Below are 18,292 nucleotides of genomic sequence, written 5' to 3'. Positions count from 1 at the left end.
GGTTATGGTCGGAGACCCCACCTGCTTGAGAATAACAGAGGAAAAAGTAAAGGGGATCTTGCACCTCAGCTACCAGCTCAACCACAGAGGGATAGAGCACCAAGAAGCCTCTTGGGGTCCCTGATTCCAGGCCTTGGCTCATGGATGACATTGCTGGACCTGCCCTGGGTGAGTCTTGAAGAGTGAGCCTCAGACCAGGCAACACTCACCACAAGCTGACTGAAGAGCTCTTAGCCCTTAGTGGAACCTCAGTGGTAGTCTGACAGCACTCCCTGTGGGCCTGTGCTGGTGGTGGCCACAGAGTGAGGCTGCTCTGCCTGTGGAAAGGGGATGGAAGAGTGGGAAGGACTGTATCTTGTAGTTTGAGTGCCAGCTCAGCTGCAGTGCAAAGGAACACCAGGTAGATTTCTAAGGATTTTTACTCCAATCCCTGGCTCACGGATGGCATCTCTATACCATCCTGAGGTCTGGGGAACTCACCGTCCTAAGGAGAAGGACATAAGCCTGTCTGGCTTTGCCACCTGCTGACTGTACAGGGCTAGGGCCTTGAGGGAACACAGGTGATAGCCTTGTAGTGGTTACAGGAGCTTTGGGTGAAACCCAGTGCTGTGCTGGTTTCGGCTCTCACCCAGCACAGTCCCAGTGGTGGTAGCTAAAGGGGTGCTTCTGTCCCAAACCCAGTTTCAGGCACTTCAGCACTGACAGAGAGATGCTGGGACAAAGTGAGGGAAGACCCAACAAAAGTCTCTACCTGTTAATCCAGGGAAATCTTTCAGATCTTATTCAAGACCACAAAGGTGGTATAGCTCTCTGAGTCTGCAAGAGTCACAGCATTACTGAGTGTGGGGTTCCCCCTAAAGTAGATTCAGCTTAGATCACAACACCCAAGTCCTTTCAAATACCTGGAAAGTCTTCCTAAGAAGGACAGGTACAAATGAGCCCAGACTGTGAAGACCACAATAAACACCTAACTGTTTAATGCCCAGACACTGACAAATATCTACAAGCATCAACGTCATCCAGGAAAATGTGACCTCACCAAACAAACTAAATAAAGCACCAAAGACCAATCCTGGAGAAACAGAGATATGTGACCTTTCAGACAGATAATTCAAGATAGCTATTTTGAGGAAATTCAAAGAAATTCAAGACAAACACAGAGAAAGAATTCAGAATTCTATAAGATAAATTCAGCAAAGAAATTAAAATAATTAAACAGAATTGGCCGGGCACAGTGGCTCATGCCTGTAATCCCAGCACTTTGGGAGGCCGAGGTGGGCAGATCACGATGTCGAGAGATTGAGACCATCCTGGCCAACATGGTGGAACCCTGTCTCTACTACAAATACAAAAATAAGCTGGGCATAGTAGTGCATGCCTGTAGTCCAAGCTACTTGGGAGGCTGAGGCAGGAGAACTGCTTGAACCTGGGAGGCTTGGGAGGCTGAGGCAGGAGAACAGCATGAACCCAGGAGGTGGAGCTTGCAAGTGAGCCGAGATCGTGCCACTGCATTCCAGTTTGGGTGATAGAGCAAGACTGTCTCAAAAAAAAAAGAAAAAAAAAAAAAAGAAAAAGACAATTTGTATTTCACAGGGCACTCTGCTATAAAGGGTAAGATGTTTTGTTTAGTAAACAAAAAAATAAAGACGGCCAGGAGTGGTGGCTCACAGCTGTAATCCCAGCACTTTGGGAGGCTGAGGCGAGCGTATTGCCTGAGCTCGGGAGTTCGAAACCAGCCTAGGCAACATGTGAAACCCCGTCTCTACTAAAAATACATAAAATTAGCTGGGCATGGTGGCAGGTGTCTGTAATCCCAGCTACTCAGGAGGCTGAAGCAGGAGAATCGCTTGAACCTGGTAGGCAGAGGTTGCAGTGAGCCAAGATCACGCCACTGCACTCCAGCCTGGGTGACAGACTGAGACTCTGTCTCAAAAAATAAATAAATAAATAAAATAAGCTGGGCTCGGTGGCTCACACCTGTAATCCCAGCATTTTGGGAGGCCGAGGCAGGTGAATCACCTGAGATCAGGTGTTCGAGACCAGCCTGACCAACATGGAGAAACTCTGTCTCTACTAAACATACAAAAAATTAGCCAGGTGTGGTGGCACATGCATGCAATGCCACCTACTCAGGAGGCTGAGGCAGGAGAATCACTTGAACCCAGGAGGCGGAGATTGCAGTGAGCTGAGATCACACCATTGCACTCCAGCCTGGGCAACAAGAGTGAAACTCCGTCTCAAAAAAATAAAAAATAAAGACTGCATCTAACTAGGTAAGGTCACCAACAAACACACTCTTCCACTATCAGTTCTCACTAGAAGATTCTGTGATGTAATGCCCAACCTTGTTTTTACTAGCCCTGTTTTTAGACTCCTTTTCCTTTAATCACCTAGTCTTGTTTCCACCTGAATTGACTCTCCTTTAGCTAAGAGAGCCAGACAGACTCCATCTTGGCTCTTTCACTGGCAGCCCCTTCCTCAACGACTTAACTGGTGCAAGCTGACTCCCAGCACATCCAAGAATGCAATTAACTGATAAGATACTGTGGCGAGCTATATCCGCAGTTTCCAGGAATTTGTCCGATTGATAATGCCCAAAGCCCCACATCTATCACCTTGTAATAGTCTTAAAGCCCCGGTACCTGGAACTGTCTGCTTTCCTGTAACCATTTATCCTTTTAACTTTTCTTGCCTACTTTACTTCTGTAAAATTGTTTTAACTAGACCCCCCCTCCCCTTTCTAAACCAAAGTATAAAAGAAAATCTAGCCGCTTCTTTGGGGCCACGAGAATTTTGAGCGTTACCCATCTCTTGGCCACCAGCTAAATAAACGGACTCTTTTTTTTTTTTTTAATAAACGGACTTTTAATTCATCTCAAAGCATGGCATTTTCTCTAACTCCCTCAGGTACAACAGTGACTATAAAAGATTAGGTCTTCAGCAGCTCAAAAGGGCCGTCCTGACAGTCACTCCTAATAAAAACTCAGCATCTGTTGCCTATGGCTCTGCCACCTCAAAGACTCTTCCTTGCAAGACTACAGGCTTTTGGGTGATGATGAGGTGACCTGAGGGCATGGAAGGCACCACAATTACCTGAGCAGAGAGCCTCAGCGTGGCCGCCATCGCCATCGAACCACGTGGTTTTAAGCAGGGTTGGGAGGAGAGGGCGACCAGCCAGGAGATATGGGCATGACGGTCCCTATCCTGGCCCAGGGGTGGGTCACCCTCGGCGCCGTCACAGAGCTCCAGAGTGCCTCTGTGCAGCAGAGGGCAACTGTTCTCCGCCTTCTGGATTCAGTTACTGCAGTGCCGACCTAGCGCTCAGGAGCCTCTCTGACAAATAAACACAACACCAATCAAAATGGCCGCCACCAGAGGGCGCCGGAAGTCCGGACCCATTGTCACGTGCACACAGGAAACGCCTTTATTCTGAGCCCCCATGGCTCTTCCACTCTGTCATTCCATGCGGAGTTTTCTGGGTAATGTAGTTCCCTAGGTAACAAGGAGGGTAAAGGGCGCAATTCCCAGAGGCGCTTCTGCAGGAAAAGCCCAGCTCCACCTCAGGAGTATCCTTAAGATGTGCATCCTGACTGGTATGGTGGCTCCCGCCTGTAATTCCACCAGTTTGGGAGGCCAAGTCAGAAGGATCATTTGAGGCCAGGAGTTAGAGATTAGCCTGAGCAACAAAGTAAAATCTTGTTTGAAGGGGGCCTGCCCCTCCATACCTGTGGGTATTTCTCATCAGGTGGAGATGAGAGACTGAGAAAAGAAATTAGACAGAGAGAAAAAGTATAGAGAAAGAATAGTGGGCCCAGGGGACTGGCACATTCAGCATGCGAGGACCTTCACCGGCGCCGGTCTCTGAGTTCCCTCAGTATTTACTGATCATTATTTTTACTCTCTTGGTGAGGGGAGTGTGGCAGGGCAACAGGGTGATGGTGGGGAGAAGGTCAGCAGGGAAACACGTGAGCAAAGGAATCTGTATCATGAATAAGTTCAAGGAAAGGTACTGTGCGTGGATGTGCATGTAGGCCAGATTTATGTTTCACTTTACACAAACATCTCAGTGTAGCAAAGAGCAACAGAGCAGTATTGCTGCCAGCATATCTCACTTATAGCCACAGGGCAGTTTTCTCCTATCTCAGAATACAATGAATGAGAATGGTTGGCTTTACACCATGACATTCCATTCCCAGGAATGAGCAGGAGACAGAAGCCTTCCAGTTATCTCAACTGCAAAGAGGCCTCCCTCTTTCACTCCTCCTCAGCACAGACCCTTTACGGGTGTCCGGCTGGGGGATGTAAGGTCTTTCCTTTCCCATGAGGCCATATCTCAGGCTGTCTCAGTGGGGGAAACCTTGGACAATACCCAGGCTTTCTCAGGCAGATGTTCCTGCAGCTTTCTGCAGTGCATTGTGTCCCTGGTTAATAGAGAATGGAGAATGGTGATGACTTTTACCAAGCATACTGCCTGCAAACATATTGTTAAAAAGGAACATCCTGCACAGCCCTAAATCCCTTAAACCTTGATTCAATACAGTTAATTTCTGTGAGCACAGGGTTGGGGCTAAAGTTACAGATTAACAGCATCTCAAAGCAGAACAATTTTTCTCAATACTGATCAAAATGGAGTTTCTTATGTCTTCCTTTTCTACATAGACACAGTAACAATCTGATCTCTTTTCCCCATATCCTGTCTCTGCAAAAAATAAAAAATATTACTGGGGTGAGGTCGGGCGGGCCAGTGGTCCCAGCTGCCCCAAGGTTGGGGTTAGGGTTAGGGAGCCCAGCTCAGGAGTTTGAAGCTGCGGTAAGCCGAGATCGTGCCGCTGCACTCCAGCCTAGGCAACAGAGTGAGACTTCTTCTCTAAAAAATAAAAATAAGGGCTGGGTGTGGGTGGCTCACACCTGTAATCCCAGCACTTTCGGAGGCCAAGGCGGATGGATCACCTGAGGTCAGGAGTTCAAGTCCAGTCTGGCCAACATGGTGAAACCCCGTCTCTACTAAAAATACAAAAATTAGCTTGGCATGATGGCACGTGCCTATAATCCCAGCTACTCAGGAGGCTGAGGCAGGGGAATCTCTGGAACCCAGGAGGCAGAGGTTGCAGTGAGCTGAGATTGTGCCACTGCACTCCAGCCTGGGTGACAGAGCAAGACTCTGTATTGGAAAAAAATAAAATTATATAAATAAATAAATAAATAAATAAATAAATAAATAAATAAAAGATTGCAGATCTTTCTACTGGGCAGAGGATCATCCTGCCTTTCCTTAAAACTCCTATTGAGATTTCTTGGGATTATTGGCTGTAGCTGATTACCGTAGTGTATGGAAAAATATTATTTCAGAGTTAGTGTAGGTGCTCCCAAAGGCTATAGATCTAAATTCACCTATCATTTCAAGTGGTCCTTTGATGCAAAATTCTGCCACTGGAAGCAGAGATTAATGCAAAGGTTAATAACCATTATTGTATTGTCAAAATGAATGTGTAAACACCCAGCAGGTTCATTTTGCCCACTGCCCAGATAGAGCCAATTTATCAGGACAGGAGAATTGTAAAAGAAAGTTTGATTCACACAGAGTTGGATGAACAGCAGACTACAGTCTTATTAATATTACTCAAATCAGTCTTCCTGAAAACTTTGAGACTGGGTTTTTTTTGTTTATTTGTTTGTTTTTTGAGATGGAGTTTTGCTCCTGTTGCCCAGGCTGGAGTGCAAGGTCATGATCTCGGTTCACTGCAACCTCCACCTCCTGAGACTGGGGTTTTTTAAGGATAATTTGGTAGATAGGGGGCCATGGAATGGGCAGTCCTAATTGGTTGGGTTGGAGATGAAATCATAGGTATAGCAGGACAAGCCGCAAACTAAACCCCTCAGACACCGAGTTAAAGAAGGAAGGGCTTTATTCAGCTGGGAGCTTCGGCAAGACTCACATCTCCAACAACTGAGCTCCCCAAGTGAGCAATTCCCGTCCCTTTTACGGGCTCACAACTCTAAGGGGGTCTGTGTGAGAGGGTCGCGATCAATCAAGCAAGCAGGGGGTATGTGACTGGGGTCTGCATGCACTGGTAATTAGAACAGAACAGGACAGGGATTTTCACAGTGCTTTTCTATACAATGTTTGTAATCTATATAACATAACTGATTAGGTCAGGGTTCGATTTTTCTTTTTTTTGAGATGAGTCTCGCTCTGTCGCCCAGGCTGGAGTGCAGTGGCGCGATTTTGGCTCACTGCAAGCTCCGCCTCCTGGGTTCACGCCATTCTCCTGCCTCAGCCTCCTGAGTAGCTGGGACTACAGGCACCCGCCACCATGCCCAGCTAATTTTTTGTATTTTTAGTAGAGATGGGGTTTCACCATGTTAGCCAGGATGGTCTCGATCTCCTGACCTCGTGATCTGCCCTCCTCAGCCTCCCAAAGTGCTGGGATTACAGGTGTGAGCCACCACACCTGGCCAAAAAAAAAAAAAAGTCCGGGCCCTGTGGCTCATGCCTGTAACCCCAGCACTTTGGGCAGAGGTGAGGAGATCACGAGGTTAAGAGCTACAGACTATCCTGGCCAACATGGTGAAACCCCGTCTCTACTAAAAATACAAAAATTAGCTGGGCATGGTGGCACATGCCTGTAATCCCAGCTACTGGGGAGGCTGAGGAAGGAGAATCGCTTGAATCCAGGAGGCAGAAGTTGCTGTGAGCCAAGATCATGCCACTGCACTCCAGCCTGGGTGACAAAGCGAGGCTCTGTATCGAAAAAAAAAAAGCCAAGGGTCTAGCCAGAGCTGTGGAACCACCACCAGGTTGCTGTTGGTCCACACTGCCTGTTGCACTACCCACCCACCCAGCATCAGCCACCGCCATGGGAGTGCAGGTGGAAACCATCTCCCCAGGAGAGGAGCTCACCTTCCTGAGGCACAGCCAGACCTGCGTGGTGCACTATACCGGGATGCTTGAAGATGGAAAGAAATTTGATTCCTCCAGGGACAGAAACAAGCCCTTTAATTTTATGCTAGGAAAGCAGGAGGTGATCTGAGGCTGGGAAAAAGGGTTGCTTAGATGAGTGTGGGTCAGAGAGCCAAACTGACTATATCTCCAGATTCTGCCTATGGTGCCACTGGGCACCCAGGCATCATCCCACCACATGCCACTCTCATCTTCATTGTGGAGCTTCTAAAACTGGAATGAAGGGAATGGCCTCCTCCCTCAGCTCCCTGTTCTTGGATCTGCCATGGAGAGATCTGGTGCCCCCAGACACTGCGCATGAATTCATATGAAGCTTTTCCTGACATTCCAGTACACTCTGTATAGACATCTGCCCTGACTGAATGTGTTCTGTCACTCAGCTTTGCTTCTGACACCTTCCATTTCCTCTTCCCCCTTCTCCTTGTGTGTGTGTTTACCTAAACTATATGCCATAAACCTCAAGTTACTCATTTTATTTTGTTTTCATTTTGGAGTGAAGATTCAGTTTCAGTCTTTTGGATCTAGGTTTCCAATTAAGTTCATGGTCAAGTATCAACAGCACAAGTGATAGATTCACTTTATAATAGGAATTGGTGTTGGGGGAGTTGCAAGAATTATTTTAATTTTTTAGATGAAATTTTTATCTATTAGATACTAAACATTCTTTCTGCTGTGCTGCAAAGCCATAGCAGATTTGAGGTGCTGTTGAGGGATTAACTATTGTCCAAGTTGAGAGATGTCCTTGGGTTAAATTAAAATCCCTACCTACAACCAAGGTGGTGATGGGGAGAGCCTTTGCTTCCACCAGTCCCACCCCACCCTCCCTTTAAGCCCCTGCCTTTGAAAGTAGATCATGTACACTGCAATGCTGGACACTGCTGGTACCTGTCCCTGGTCCAGCAGGGACCTCTGAAGCTTCTTTGTTGCCTGGCTTATTTTTTTTTCCATCCTGTGGTTTTTCTAATGGACTTTCTGGAATTTTGTAATCTCATAACTTTCTAAGCTCCATCATTTCCTAAATCTTAAGAACTTTAACTGACAGTTTAAATTGAAGATGCTGTTTGTAGACTTCACATCCAATGAAAGCCCAGTCATCGCCGGGCATGGTGGCTCACGCCTGTAATCTCAGCAGTTTGGGAAGCCAATGTGGGTGGATCACCTGAGGTTGGGGGTTCATGACTAGCCTGATCAACATGGAGAAACCTGGTCTCTACTAAAAATACAAAATTAGCCGGGCATGATTGTGCATGCCTGTAATCCCAGGTACTTGGGAGGCTGAGGCAGAATTGCTTGAACTGGGAGGCAGAGGTTGTGGTGGGCCGAGATCGTGCCATTGATTGCACTGCAGCCTGGGCAACAGGAGCAAAACTCCATCTCAAATTAAAAAAAAAAAAAAAAAAAAAAAAGGAAGCCTAGCCATAAAAAGGATCCTCGAATATTTTCTGAAGAAAATGATACTGGGGGCCAGGCACAGTGGCTCATGCCTGTAATCCCAGCACTTTGGGAGGCCTAGGCAGGTGGATCACCTGAGGTCAGGAGTTCAAGACCAGCCTGACCAACAGGGTGAAACCCTGTCTCTACTAAAAATATTAAAAAGTAGCCAGGTGTGGTGGCAGCCACCTGTAATCCCAGCTACTCCAGAGGCTGAGGCAGGATAATCGCTGGAACCCAGGAGGTGGAGGTTGCAGTGAGCCGAGATTTCACCATTGCACTCCAGCCTGGGCAATGAGAGCAAAACTCCATCTCACACTTGATCTTAGCCAAAAGGTGGAGAAGCATTGAACCAAAGCCACTGTACCTGGGTGGGAAAGTTCTTTATAGATTTATAGTTCTTCTTTATAGATTATTTCTTGCTAAGTGTTGAAAAGAGAATTATAATTATCTAAAGAGGATTAATTCATCACTTAGGAAAAGTAGAGGCTAGTAAGAGGAAGTTACTTCTTTTAGAGTATGTGATTCAAAGGAAAAAATGTGATACATCAAACATACACAAACTGGCTAAACATTTCTAGGTACATATTGATTTATAAGCCACTGTAAGATTCAACACAATGAGGAAATTACTGGTGTAATAAAAATAACTGAGAGAGTGAAGGGGTGGCCTGCCCCTCCACACCTGTGGGCATTTCTCATCAGGTGGGATGAGAGACTGAGAAAAGAAATGAGACAAAGTATAGAGGGAGAAAAGTGGGCCCAGGGGGCCAGCGCTCAGCATATGGAGGAACCCTGCTGGCACTGGTCTCTGAGTTCCCTCAGTATTTATTGATCATTATCTCTACCATCTCAGAGAGGGGGATGTGGCAGGACAACAGGGTAATAGAGGGGAGAGGGTCAGCAGGAAAACATGTGAACAAATGTCTCTGCATCATAAACAAGGTAAAGAAAAAAGTGCTGTGCTTTTGATGTGCAGATACATAAACATCTCAATGCATTAAAGAGCAGTATTGTCTCCAGCATGTCTCACCTCCAGCCCTAAGGTGGTTTTCTCCTATCTCAGTAGATGGAATATACAATTGGGTTTTACATAGAGACATTCCATTGCCCAGGGATGAGCAGGAGACAGATGCCTTCCTCTTATCTCAACTGCAAAGAGGCCTTCCTTTTTCACTAATCCTCCTCAGCACAGACCCTTTACAGGTGTCAGGCTGGGGGAACAGTAAGATCTTTCCCTTTCCAAGAGGCCATATCTCAGGCTGTCTCAGTTGGGGGAGACCTTGGACAATACCCAGGCTTTCTTGGGCAGAGGTCCCTGCAGTCTTTTGCAGTGCATTGTGTCCCTGGGTAACCCAGATTGGAGAATGGCGATGACTTTTACCAAGCATACTGCCTGCAAACACATTTTTACCAAGGCACATCCTGCACAACCCTAAATCCATTAAACCTTGAGTCAATACAGCACATGTTTCTGTGAGCACAGGGTTGGGGCTAGGGTTACAGATTAACAGCATCTCAAGGCAGAAGAATTTTTCTTAGTACAGATCAAAATGGAGTTTCTTATGTCTTCCTTTTTATCATAGACACAGTAACAGTCTGATCTCTCTTTCTTTCCCCCAGAGGAACCCTGCCTCATTGCCTTGATAAAAAGGGTTCTTAGGCTAGGATACATTATTCAAGAGAGCAGAGTGGGAATGAGATTTGTACTCACACCTTTTAAGGTTGTCCCACTATCACAAGATGTCAAAGTGACACATCATATTGGGCCTTCAATTCTGGCCTTATACCAAACTGTGGATAAGCATCCAGACTATGCTTGACAAATACAAATAGAATCCAATATTAACACAGTATTTCCATGGTTTACAATAACAGTGGTAATCCCAAATCATCCTGTGAATGTCTCCCAGAATGACTCCATAGCCATACAGAACCACATGTGGCTTCAGATATCCATGGCCCTATTCCACTTCTGTGCTGCACCAGCTGAGACCTCAGCTGTAGCAACCCTCCTCTGTCCACCTAATGCCGTTTAAAGCCCAGCCCCTGGATTTGTGAACCAAACCACATCTACTATCACAGATGAGCATATTTTTCACTGCCCATATGCGCCAGGCTGAATGAAACTCCCCAGGCACTCTCAAAGTCATCTCAAAACGTTTGTGAGTCCAGACAGTGATAAATAGTTACAACTTTGGCACCAACTCAGGCCTGAGTGTCATCTTCCCTGAATTACTCCTATGCTTCTGCATGCATCTATCTCTTGTCTATTCTCTCCTCGGATGTCTATGTCCCCTTCAAAACTCTACTATCTGATACATCCTGCCATGATGGTCACTCACACCCTCTCAGGTGTTTAGGAAGACCAATAACATTGCTCAGGGATGTAAGGAAGAGATCCACTCCTCAGCCTGTAATCACACCTTCCTGGCCCCTGAAAAGATTTACCACCATAATCTGAAGCTTGTCCTCCTAAATGGACCCATAACTAACTTACTGTAGTTCACCCATTAGCTTTCATATATTGGATGTCTCCAGTATCAACACCCTCCCAGATATCCCACCCTGTATGTCTAGTTATTCATTTGATGCCACCACTTATTGGTCTCTGATTCCTCACATGGCCAAAACAACCCTCTTGATATCCACAGTGAATATTGTGTCAATACCAACTTCATCTCAGCTGACACAGCGTCCATGGTTACAGCTGCAAAGATCAAAAACCTTGGGCTCATGCCCGATTCCTCTTTCATGCTCTTATCACCCACATTAGAAAACCTAGCTGTCGGCCAGGCACGGTGTCTCACACCTGTAATCCCAGCACTTTGGGAGGCTGAGGCGTGCGGATCACCTGAGGTCAGGAGTTCAAGACCAGCCTAACCAACATGGAGAAACCCCATCTCTACTAAAAATACAAATTAGCCAGGGTGGTTTTGCATGCCTGTAATCCCAGCTACTGGGGAGGCTGAGGCAGGAGAATCACTTGAACCTGGGAGGCAGAAGTTGCGGTGAGCTGAGATCGCGCCATTGCACTGCAGCCTGGGCAACAAAAGCAAACTCCATCTCAAAAAAAAAAAAAAAAAAAGAAAAAGAAAACCTAGCTGTCTGCCAGGTATGGTGGCTCATGCCTGTAATCCCAGCACTTTGGGAGGCCGAGGCAGGCGAATCATCTGAGGTCAGGAGTTCGAGACCAGCCTGGCCAACATGGTGAAACCTCGTCTCTACTAAAAATACAAAAATTAGCCAAGTGTGGTGGTTCATGCCTGGTATCCCAACTACTCGGAAGACTGAGGCAAGAGAATCACTTGAACCCTGGAGGCGGAGGTTCCAGTGAGCAGAGATCCTGCCATTGCACTCCAGCCTGGGCGAGAAGACTGAAACTCTGTCTCAAAAAGAAAAAAAGAAAGAAAGAAAACCTAGCTGTCTCTTTACCAAAAGTGAACCCTGAATCCAGACCCATGTGATTTACCACATATCTGATCCATTAACCCTCACCTGGATTATGGCAGGAGCCTTATCTCTGACCTTTCTTCGTCTTCCCTCAACCCACAGTCTACGCAACAAGGTCCAACCCGATGAAGGCTGTAGCCAGATAGAACTGTGGTAATATCACCTCCTGACTTTGATCAGTTTTATCTCTATGCATTTCACAACCTGGTAGCAACTTCTGGGTTAATCTTACAAGGGTGTTTACATTGGTTGACAGAAATGGGAATACCTACATATAACCTGTCATGGACTTGGTATCCTGGGTTGAGATTCTCCAGGGTCCTCAGATCAAAGGACTGAAAAAATGGCACTTAAGAGTCCCAGGACACCACAAGCTAGAGAACCTGTAGATGGGGTCAGGAACAATGAGGGAATGGAACACCCTCCACTTTCCTGTGTGGGTTCCCTAAGTGCTTCTGCAGCCAGGAGTGCCTGAGGGGAGAGGCAGACATTACAAACATGTCACTGGATTTGATAAGCTCAGGCCTCCCTGAACCCTTTCTTGTCCCTGGAGCCAGGTGGCACTCAGGCTGGTTGTCTGACCTCCTTGTCTCAGTGCAAAATGTCATCTCTACCACCTATGTGAGCTACAAAAAGGATTCAACCTCCCAAGGCCCCAAAGTCCTCATCCCCTCTCTCTACAATGTTCTTCCTTTGATTGGCCTTTGGGAAACCTTAAAAGCCTGGATTTGGATCATGTCCCTCCTTTCTTCAAAACTCTCCATGGCTTCTAGCATTCTCATGATGAATGCACAGCCCTCAGCCTGTGTGCTCTTCCAGGAGTAGCTCCGCCTCACACTTTGTTCCCGACAGGTGCCTGTGGACCCCAGGTTCTATCCTCCCAGCTGCCTCCATCTCCAGGCCATCACCCAGGCCCCTCCCTGTGCCTGTTGCTCTCCCCACCGCATCCCACTGATGTCAGATACAGGTGAAACCGTCTTTGCAAAATTACAACTGAGGAAATTGTGACAGTGAAAGAAATCAGACCTAACCGACTCCATCTTGCTTTTAACCTTTAAGCTGTCCTTGTTCATTCCTGGGCACAGGCTGAATTAACTTAGGGAAGGAATTCAGTTCATGGTTTCACTCTGAAACAAAATTGTTAATAGCCCTTTCCTGAAAAGACCCCCTTCTTGCCTGGGGACCAGCCTGCCTTTGCAGGACTAGCAGTTTAGCTACAAGATTAGAAATTACCATTTAGGGGTCATGTAGCTTCGGGCTCCAAGAGTCCGAACCTCCCCAAGTTGCTCCTGAAGATAACATACTATTGTAAAAGCTAAGATCAGTGCTTGAGGTATTTTGGAGATCCTACACTGGATGGGTCAGCTGACAACACACAGACAGGTAATCTGGGTCAATCAGTTCTCCCATCCCAACCAGAACAGAAAACAGCATGAAAAACTTACTTCAACCCTCTATAAATCCATCTCCAACCTGACCGTTCAGCACTCCCCACTTCCCAAGCCCCTACCCGCCAAACTAACTTTGAAAATTCTGATCCAGGAATGCTCGGGCAGACTGATTTGAATAATAATAAAACTCCCGCCTCCCGAACAGCCAGCTCTGCGTGAATTACTATTTCTCCATTGCAATTCCCCAGTCTTCATAAATCGGCTCTGTCTAGGCAGCTGGCAAGGTGAACCCACTGGACGGTTACACAGGGACCCCTCCTGCGAGCGCCTCAGTGTCCCTACGCCGGATACCGTCTACAGACCCATGAGCAGGAGCCCCTCCCTCGCTGGTTTAGGACCTGGGTGACGATGAGGTGACCTGAGGGCACAGAAGGCGCCACAATTACCTGAGCAGGGCGCCTTGGCGCAGCCACAGCCATCGGACTACTTGGGGAAAGCACAGCCCGGGAGCAGCAGGCGCCGTCACCTCGCTGCAGAGCCGCCTCTGTGCACCGAGGACGGTTCCTCTCCACCTTCTGGGTTCAGTCACTGCAGTCCCACCTAGCAGTCCGGGGCCACTCACTGGGCAAACACGAGTATCGCAGATCAACGTGGCCGCTACAAGAGGACCCCGGAAGTTTCGGCCCTACATTAGGCGCACACACGGAAATGCTTCTTTCCGAGCCCTCATTGGCTCTGACGGCATTCGTTCAACGCAGAGCTTTCTGAGTAATGTAGTTAATGTAGTTGACCAGGTTTCAAGGCTGTAAAGAGGGCGCTACCCAGAGGCGCATCTGCAGGAAAAGCCCACCGTCAGGTCAGGAACTCTCCTTAAAAGCGCGCCCTGAGGCCGGGTGCGGTGGCTCACGCCTGTAATACCAGCACTTTTAGAGGCTGAGGCGGGCGGATCGCGAGGTCAGGAGATCGAGACCAGCCTGGCTAACACGGTGAAACCCCGTCCCTATTAAAAACACGAAAAATTAGCCGGGCGTCGTGGCGGGCGCCTGTAGTACCAGCTACTCGGGAGGCTGAGGCAGGAGAATGGCGTGAACCCGGGAGGCGGAGCTTGCAGTGAGCCGAGATCGTGCCACTGCACTCCAGCCTGGGCGACAGCACGAGACTTCGTCTCAAAAACAAACAAACAAAAAAGTGCCCTTCTATGGCAGAGGACGGGTCTCACCTAGCCTTAGAAGCTGTATTGAGATTCCTGGAGACTAGTGTCTGTAACTAATCACTCAAGAATTTGGAAAAATAATATTTCAGATTTCTGGGAGCTCAAGCTAAAACTATTATTTAGGATTCTCCTAAAGACTAAAAATCCAAATTACCACACCGTTTGAAACAGTCTTTCAGTCTCAAAATACCTGCACTGGAAGCAGAGGCTGATAAACGTTATTATGTTATAATTTTTCTGAAGGCACTCAGAGCATTGGGGTCCCTAAGGCAAATCAAGGAAGTTAGAGATGTGCTCCCCTAAAGCAGGAGTGCAAAGTTGAATGTCTGTGATTCCTACAGAAAACAACTCTTCTGCTGATAGAATCTGTGAAAGGAAAATCTTGTGGCCTCAAAATTACTAAGTTAAGGGAAAAGTCAATTTAGGAACTGCTCAGGGCAAACTTGCCTCCCATTCTATTCAGTCATCCCTCTCCTCACTGAGATAGGTGCATAGTCTGATTGCCTCCTTTGGAAAGGCTTATCAGAAACTAAAAAGTATCCAACAATTTGTCTCTCACCTACATGTGACCTGGAAGTCCCCTCCCTGCTTGGAGTTGTCCCCGCCTTTCTGGTCAGAACCAATGTACTTCTTACAAATATTCACTGATGTCTCATGTCCCCCTAAAATGTATAAAACCGGCTGGCGCGGGGGCTTAGGCCTGTAATCCCAGCACTTTGGCAGACGGAGGTGGGCGGATCACGAGGTCAGGAGATCCAGACCATCCTGGCTAACACGGTGAAACCCCTTCTGTAGTAAAAATACATTAAAAAAAAAAAATCCTGGTGGTGGGCGCCTGTAGTCCCAGCTACTAGGGAGGCTGAGGCAGGAGAATGGCGTGAGCCCGGAAGGCGGAGCTTTCAGTGAGCAGAGATCGCGCTACTCTACTCCAGCAAGTTCAACAGAGCGAGACTCCGTCTCAAACAAAACAAAACAAAACAAAACCAAAAATAGAACCTGTGCCCCAACCACCTTGGGCACGTGCCATCAGGACTTCCTGAAGCTGTGTCACGGGCATGCGTCCTCACTTATGGCAAAATAAACTTTTTTTTTTTTTTTTGAGACAGAGTCTCCCTCAGTCGCCAGGCTGGAGTGCAGTGGCGAGATCTTGGCTCACTGCAACCTCCGTCTCCCGGGTTCAAGCCATTTTCCTGCCTTAGCCTCCCAAGTAACTGGGCCTACAAGCGCGCAGCACCTTGCCCAGCTAATTATTGTATTTTTAGTGGTTTCATCTTATTGGCCAGGATGGTCTCGATCTCTTGACCTCGTGATCCGCCTGCCTCGGCCTCCCAAAGTGCTGGGATTACAGGAGTGAGCCACTGTGTCTGGCCGGCAAAATAAACTTTTCAAATGGACTGAGACCTGTCTCAAATTTGGGGGGTTCACAAATCAATTGTAGCATTCAATTAATTGTGCAACACTTTTACACACTTAGTATCCTTTACTTGATATTCTAACTTATATTCAACTCATTTTAGGAATTTGAAGTCAGTTTTACATATATAAACAACAATAAAAGATTTGGTAGCTTGGTAGTGGTAATAGCTACCATCCTTAAAGGTGGTGCTCTCCATCTGGTCATACTGGGCATTTGTTAAATCCATGAGTTCATGTCATTGATTGGAAGTGATTATCACTGATTTATCTTAAGAGAGCAGGGAGTGTTCTGCATGAAAAATTAAAATTACATGAGAGAAACAGTTGTAAAATGCAAGATACAAAAGCCTATTAATACTGACTAGACAGGCCAGGCACGGTGGCTCATGCCTGTAATCTCAGCATTTTGGGAGGCCGAGGTGGGTGGATCACCAGGTGAGGAGTTTGAGACCAGCCTGGCCAATATGGTGACACCCTGTCTCTACTAAAAATACAAAATTCGTTGGGTGTGGTGGCATGCACCTCTCATCCCAACTACTTGGGAGGCTGAGGCAGAAGAATCGCTTGAACCCAGGAGGCAGAGGTTACAGTGAGCCAAGATTGAGCCATTGCACTGTAGCCTGGGTGACAGAGCGAGACTCCGTGTGGAAAAAAAAAAAAAAAAAAACACTGACTAGGTAATTATTCAACAGTTCTGACAGAAGTAGTTCTGAGGAAACATCAGTAGATGGTGAAAAAACTTAGGGCCTCAGAGAAATGTCAGCAGTGATATCTAAGAGATGGAATTATGCTCAGCACATAATTGGAATGGTCACTCTGATGGTTTTGGCTTCAAAATGAGATTCTTCTTCTTCTTCTTTTTTTTTTTTTTGAGATGGAGTCTCGCTCTGTAGCTCTGTAAAATGGACCAATCAGCACTTTGTAAAATGGACCAATCAGCAGGATGTGGGTGGGGCCAAATAACGGAATAAAAGCTGGCCAGCCAGTAGCAGCAACCCACCCAGGTCCCCTTCCACACTGTGGAAACTTTGTTCTTTCGCTCTTCACAATAAATCTTGCTGTTGCTCACTCTTTGGGCCTGCACTGCCTTTATGAGCTGTAACACTCACTGGGAAGGTATGCAGCTTCACTCCTGAAGCCAGCGAGACCACGAACCCACCAGAAGGAAGAAACTCCAGACACATCTGAACATCTGAAGGAACAAACTCCGGACATACCATCTTTAAGAACTTTAACACTGCCCGTGAGGGTCTGCAGCTTCATACTTGAAGTCAGCAAGACCACGAACCCACTGGAAGGAACCAATTCTGGACACAATACCTTTCAAACAAGGGACCTGTCCAGGCTTCCTTCTGATGACCAACCCACCTCTAATGCTGGCCAGTCTATTTCACACAAAGTTTTCCTGGTGTCATAGTAACACCATAATCTCCCTTAAATCCGTTCTTGAAAATTTTCAACATAGTTCCTAGTGAAGTGGGCTTACTTTGTGCCTGACCCATGCTTCTTTGAGACACAACACCATGCTCACACCACACGCACACCACAAAACAAAGAACAGGTAAAGAACACACACACTTTTACAGTTTACACCAAACCAGAATCAAAACCAAAATCAGAGTATCCAGAAATGCAAGCCAGGTCAAAACCAAAACCAAAGTATCAAGCAATCCAAATCAAGTCAAAAACAAAAACCAAAGTGCCGGTACAGGCACGCCATGGGTGATCAGGCCACCCTTCCACTCAAATGGAGTGGGCAAGTTCCAAAGACTAGTCTTACTAAGTTTCAGATGTCTGGACTCCAAGTGCCTGTTCCTTCCCAGTCTTCAGCCACTGCGTTGATCCTCTGTTGGGGCCTGCCACACGCCGCTCTGGTGAGGTGTTCCACCAGGGCAATTGCCTACCTGGGAGTGCTCTCAGGTTCTGAGTCCCTCAAGCTGGTCAGAGTACCCTGTAGGGATGCTCCACAGGGCAGGCCTAAGCTGCCTAAGGGGCTGCCTCAACTGTCTGTTAATCACCTGGCTTCCCGGTCAGGGAACCAATAAATGTAGCAGGACAAGCCGCAGACAAAACCCCTCATACCCAGTTAAAGAAGGAAGGGCTGTATTCAGGTGGGAGCTTTGGCAAGACTCACATCTCCAACAACCAAGCTCCCCAAGTGAGCAATTCCTGTCCCTTTAAGGGCTTACAACTTTAAGGGGGTCCACGTGAGAGGGTAGTGATTGATTGAGCAAGCAGGGGGTACATGACTGGGGGCTGCATGCACTGGTAATCAGAACAGAACAGAACAGGACAGGGATTTTCACAATGCTTTTCCATACAATGTCTGGAATCCATAGATAACATAACCGGTTTGGTCAGGGGTTGATCTTTAACCAGGCCCAGGGTTGGCACTCGGCTGTCTGCCTGTGGATTTCATTTCTGCCT

At 47.1% G+C, this 18,292-nt stretch overlaps 1 protein-coding gene and 1 pseudogene across 4 annotated transcripts in view; one reads left to right on the top strand and one right to left on the bottom strand.

Moving 5' to 3' along the window:
- Positions 1–18,292, bottom strand: part of LOC129020299 (zinc finger protein 586) — an 85,432-nt gene that overhangs the window by 12,951 nt on the left and 54,189 nt on the right. Inside the window, exons 1-2 of one of the 4 annotated variants that reach the window (XM_063658564.1) lie at positions 13,683–14,485; positions 3,094–3,333 (exon numbers count right to left, since the gene is read on the bottom strand). The exons of 1 other annotated variant lie outside the window; for it this stretch is intronic. In XM_063658564.1, coding sequence (XP_063514634.1) covers positions 3,094–3,129 — 36 coding nt within the window. In that variant the 5' untranslated portion in view covers positions 3,130–3,333; positions 13,683–14,485. Of the gene's footprint in view, positions 1–3,093; positions 3,334–13,682; positions 14,486–18,292 lie in introns of those variants that run through there. 2 more of the 4 variants (XM_054464429.2, XM_054464430.2) reach the window with 2 other exon arrangements.
- On the top strand, positions 6,801–11,486 carry LOC134738862 (peptidyl-prolyl cis-trans isomerase FKBP1A-like; annotated as a pseudogene).

The sequence above is a fragment of the Pongo pygmaeus genome, chromosome 20 (genome assembly GCF_028885625.2).
Source record: "Pongo pygmaeus isolate AG05252 chromosome 20, NHGRI_mPonPyg2-v2.0_pri, whole genome shotgun sequence".
Lineage (NCBI taxonomy): Eukaryota > Metazoa > Chordata > Mammalia > Primates > Hominidae > Pongo > Pongo pygmaeus.
Note: the sequence above shows the minus strand (reverse complement) of the source record. Positions and strands in the feature narration are given on the sequence as shown.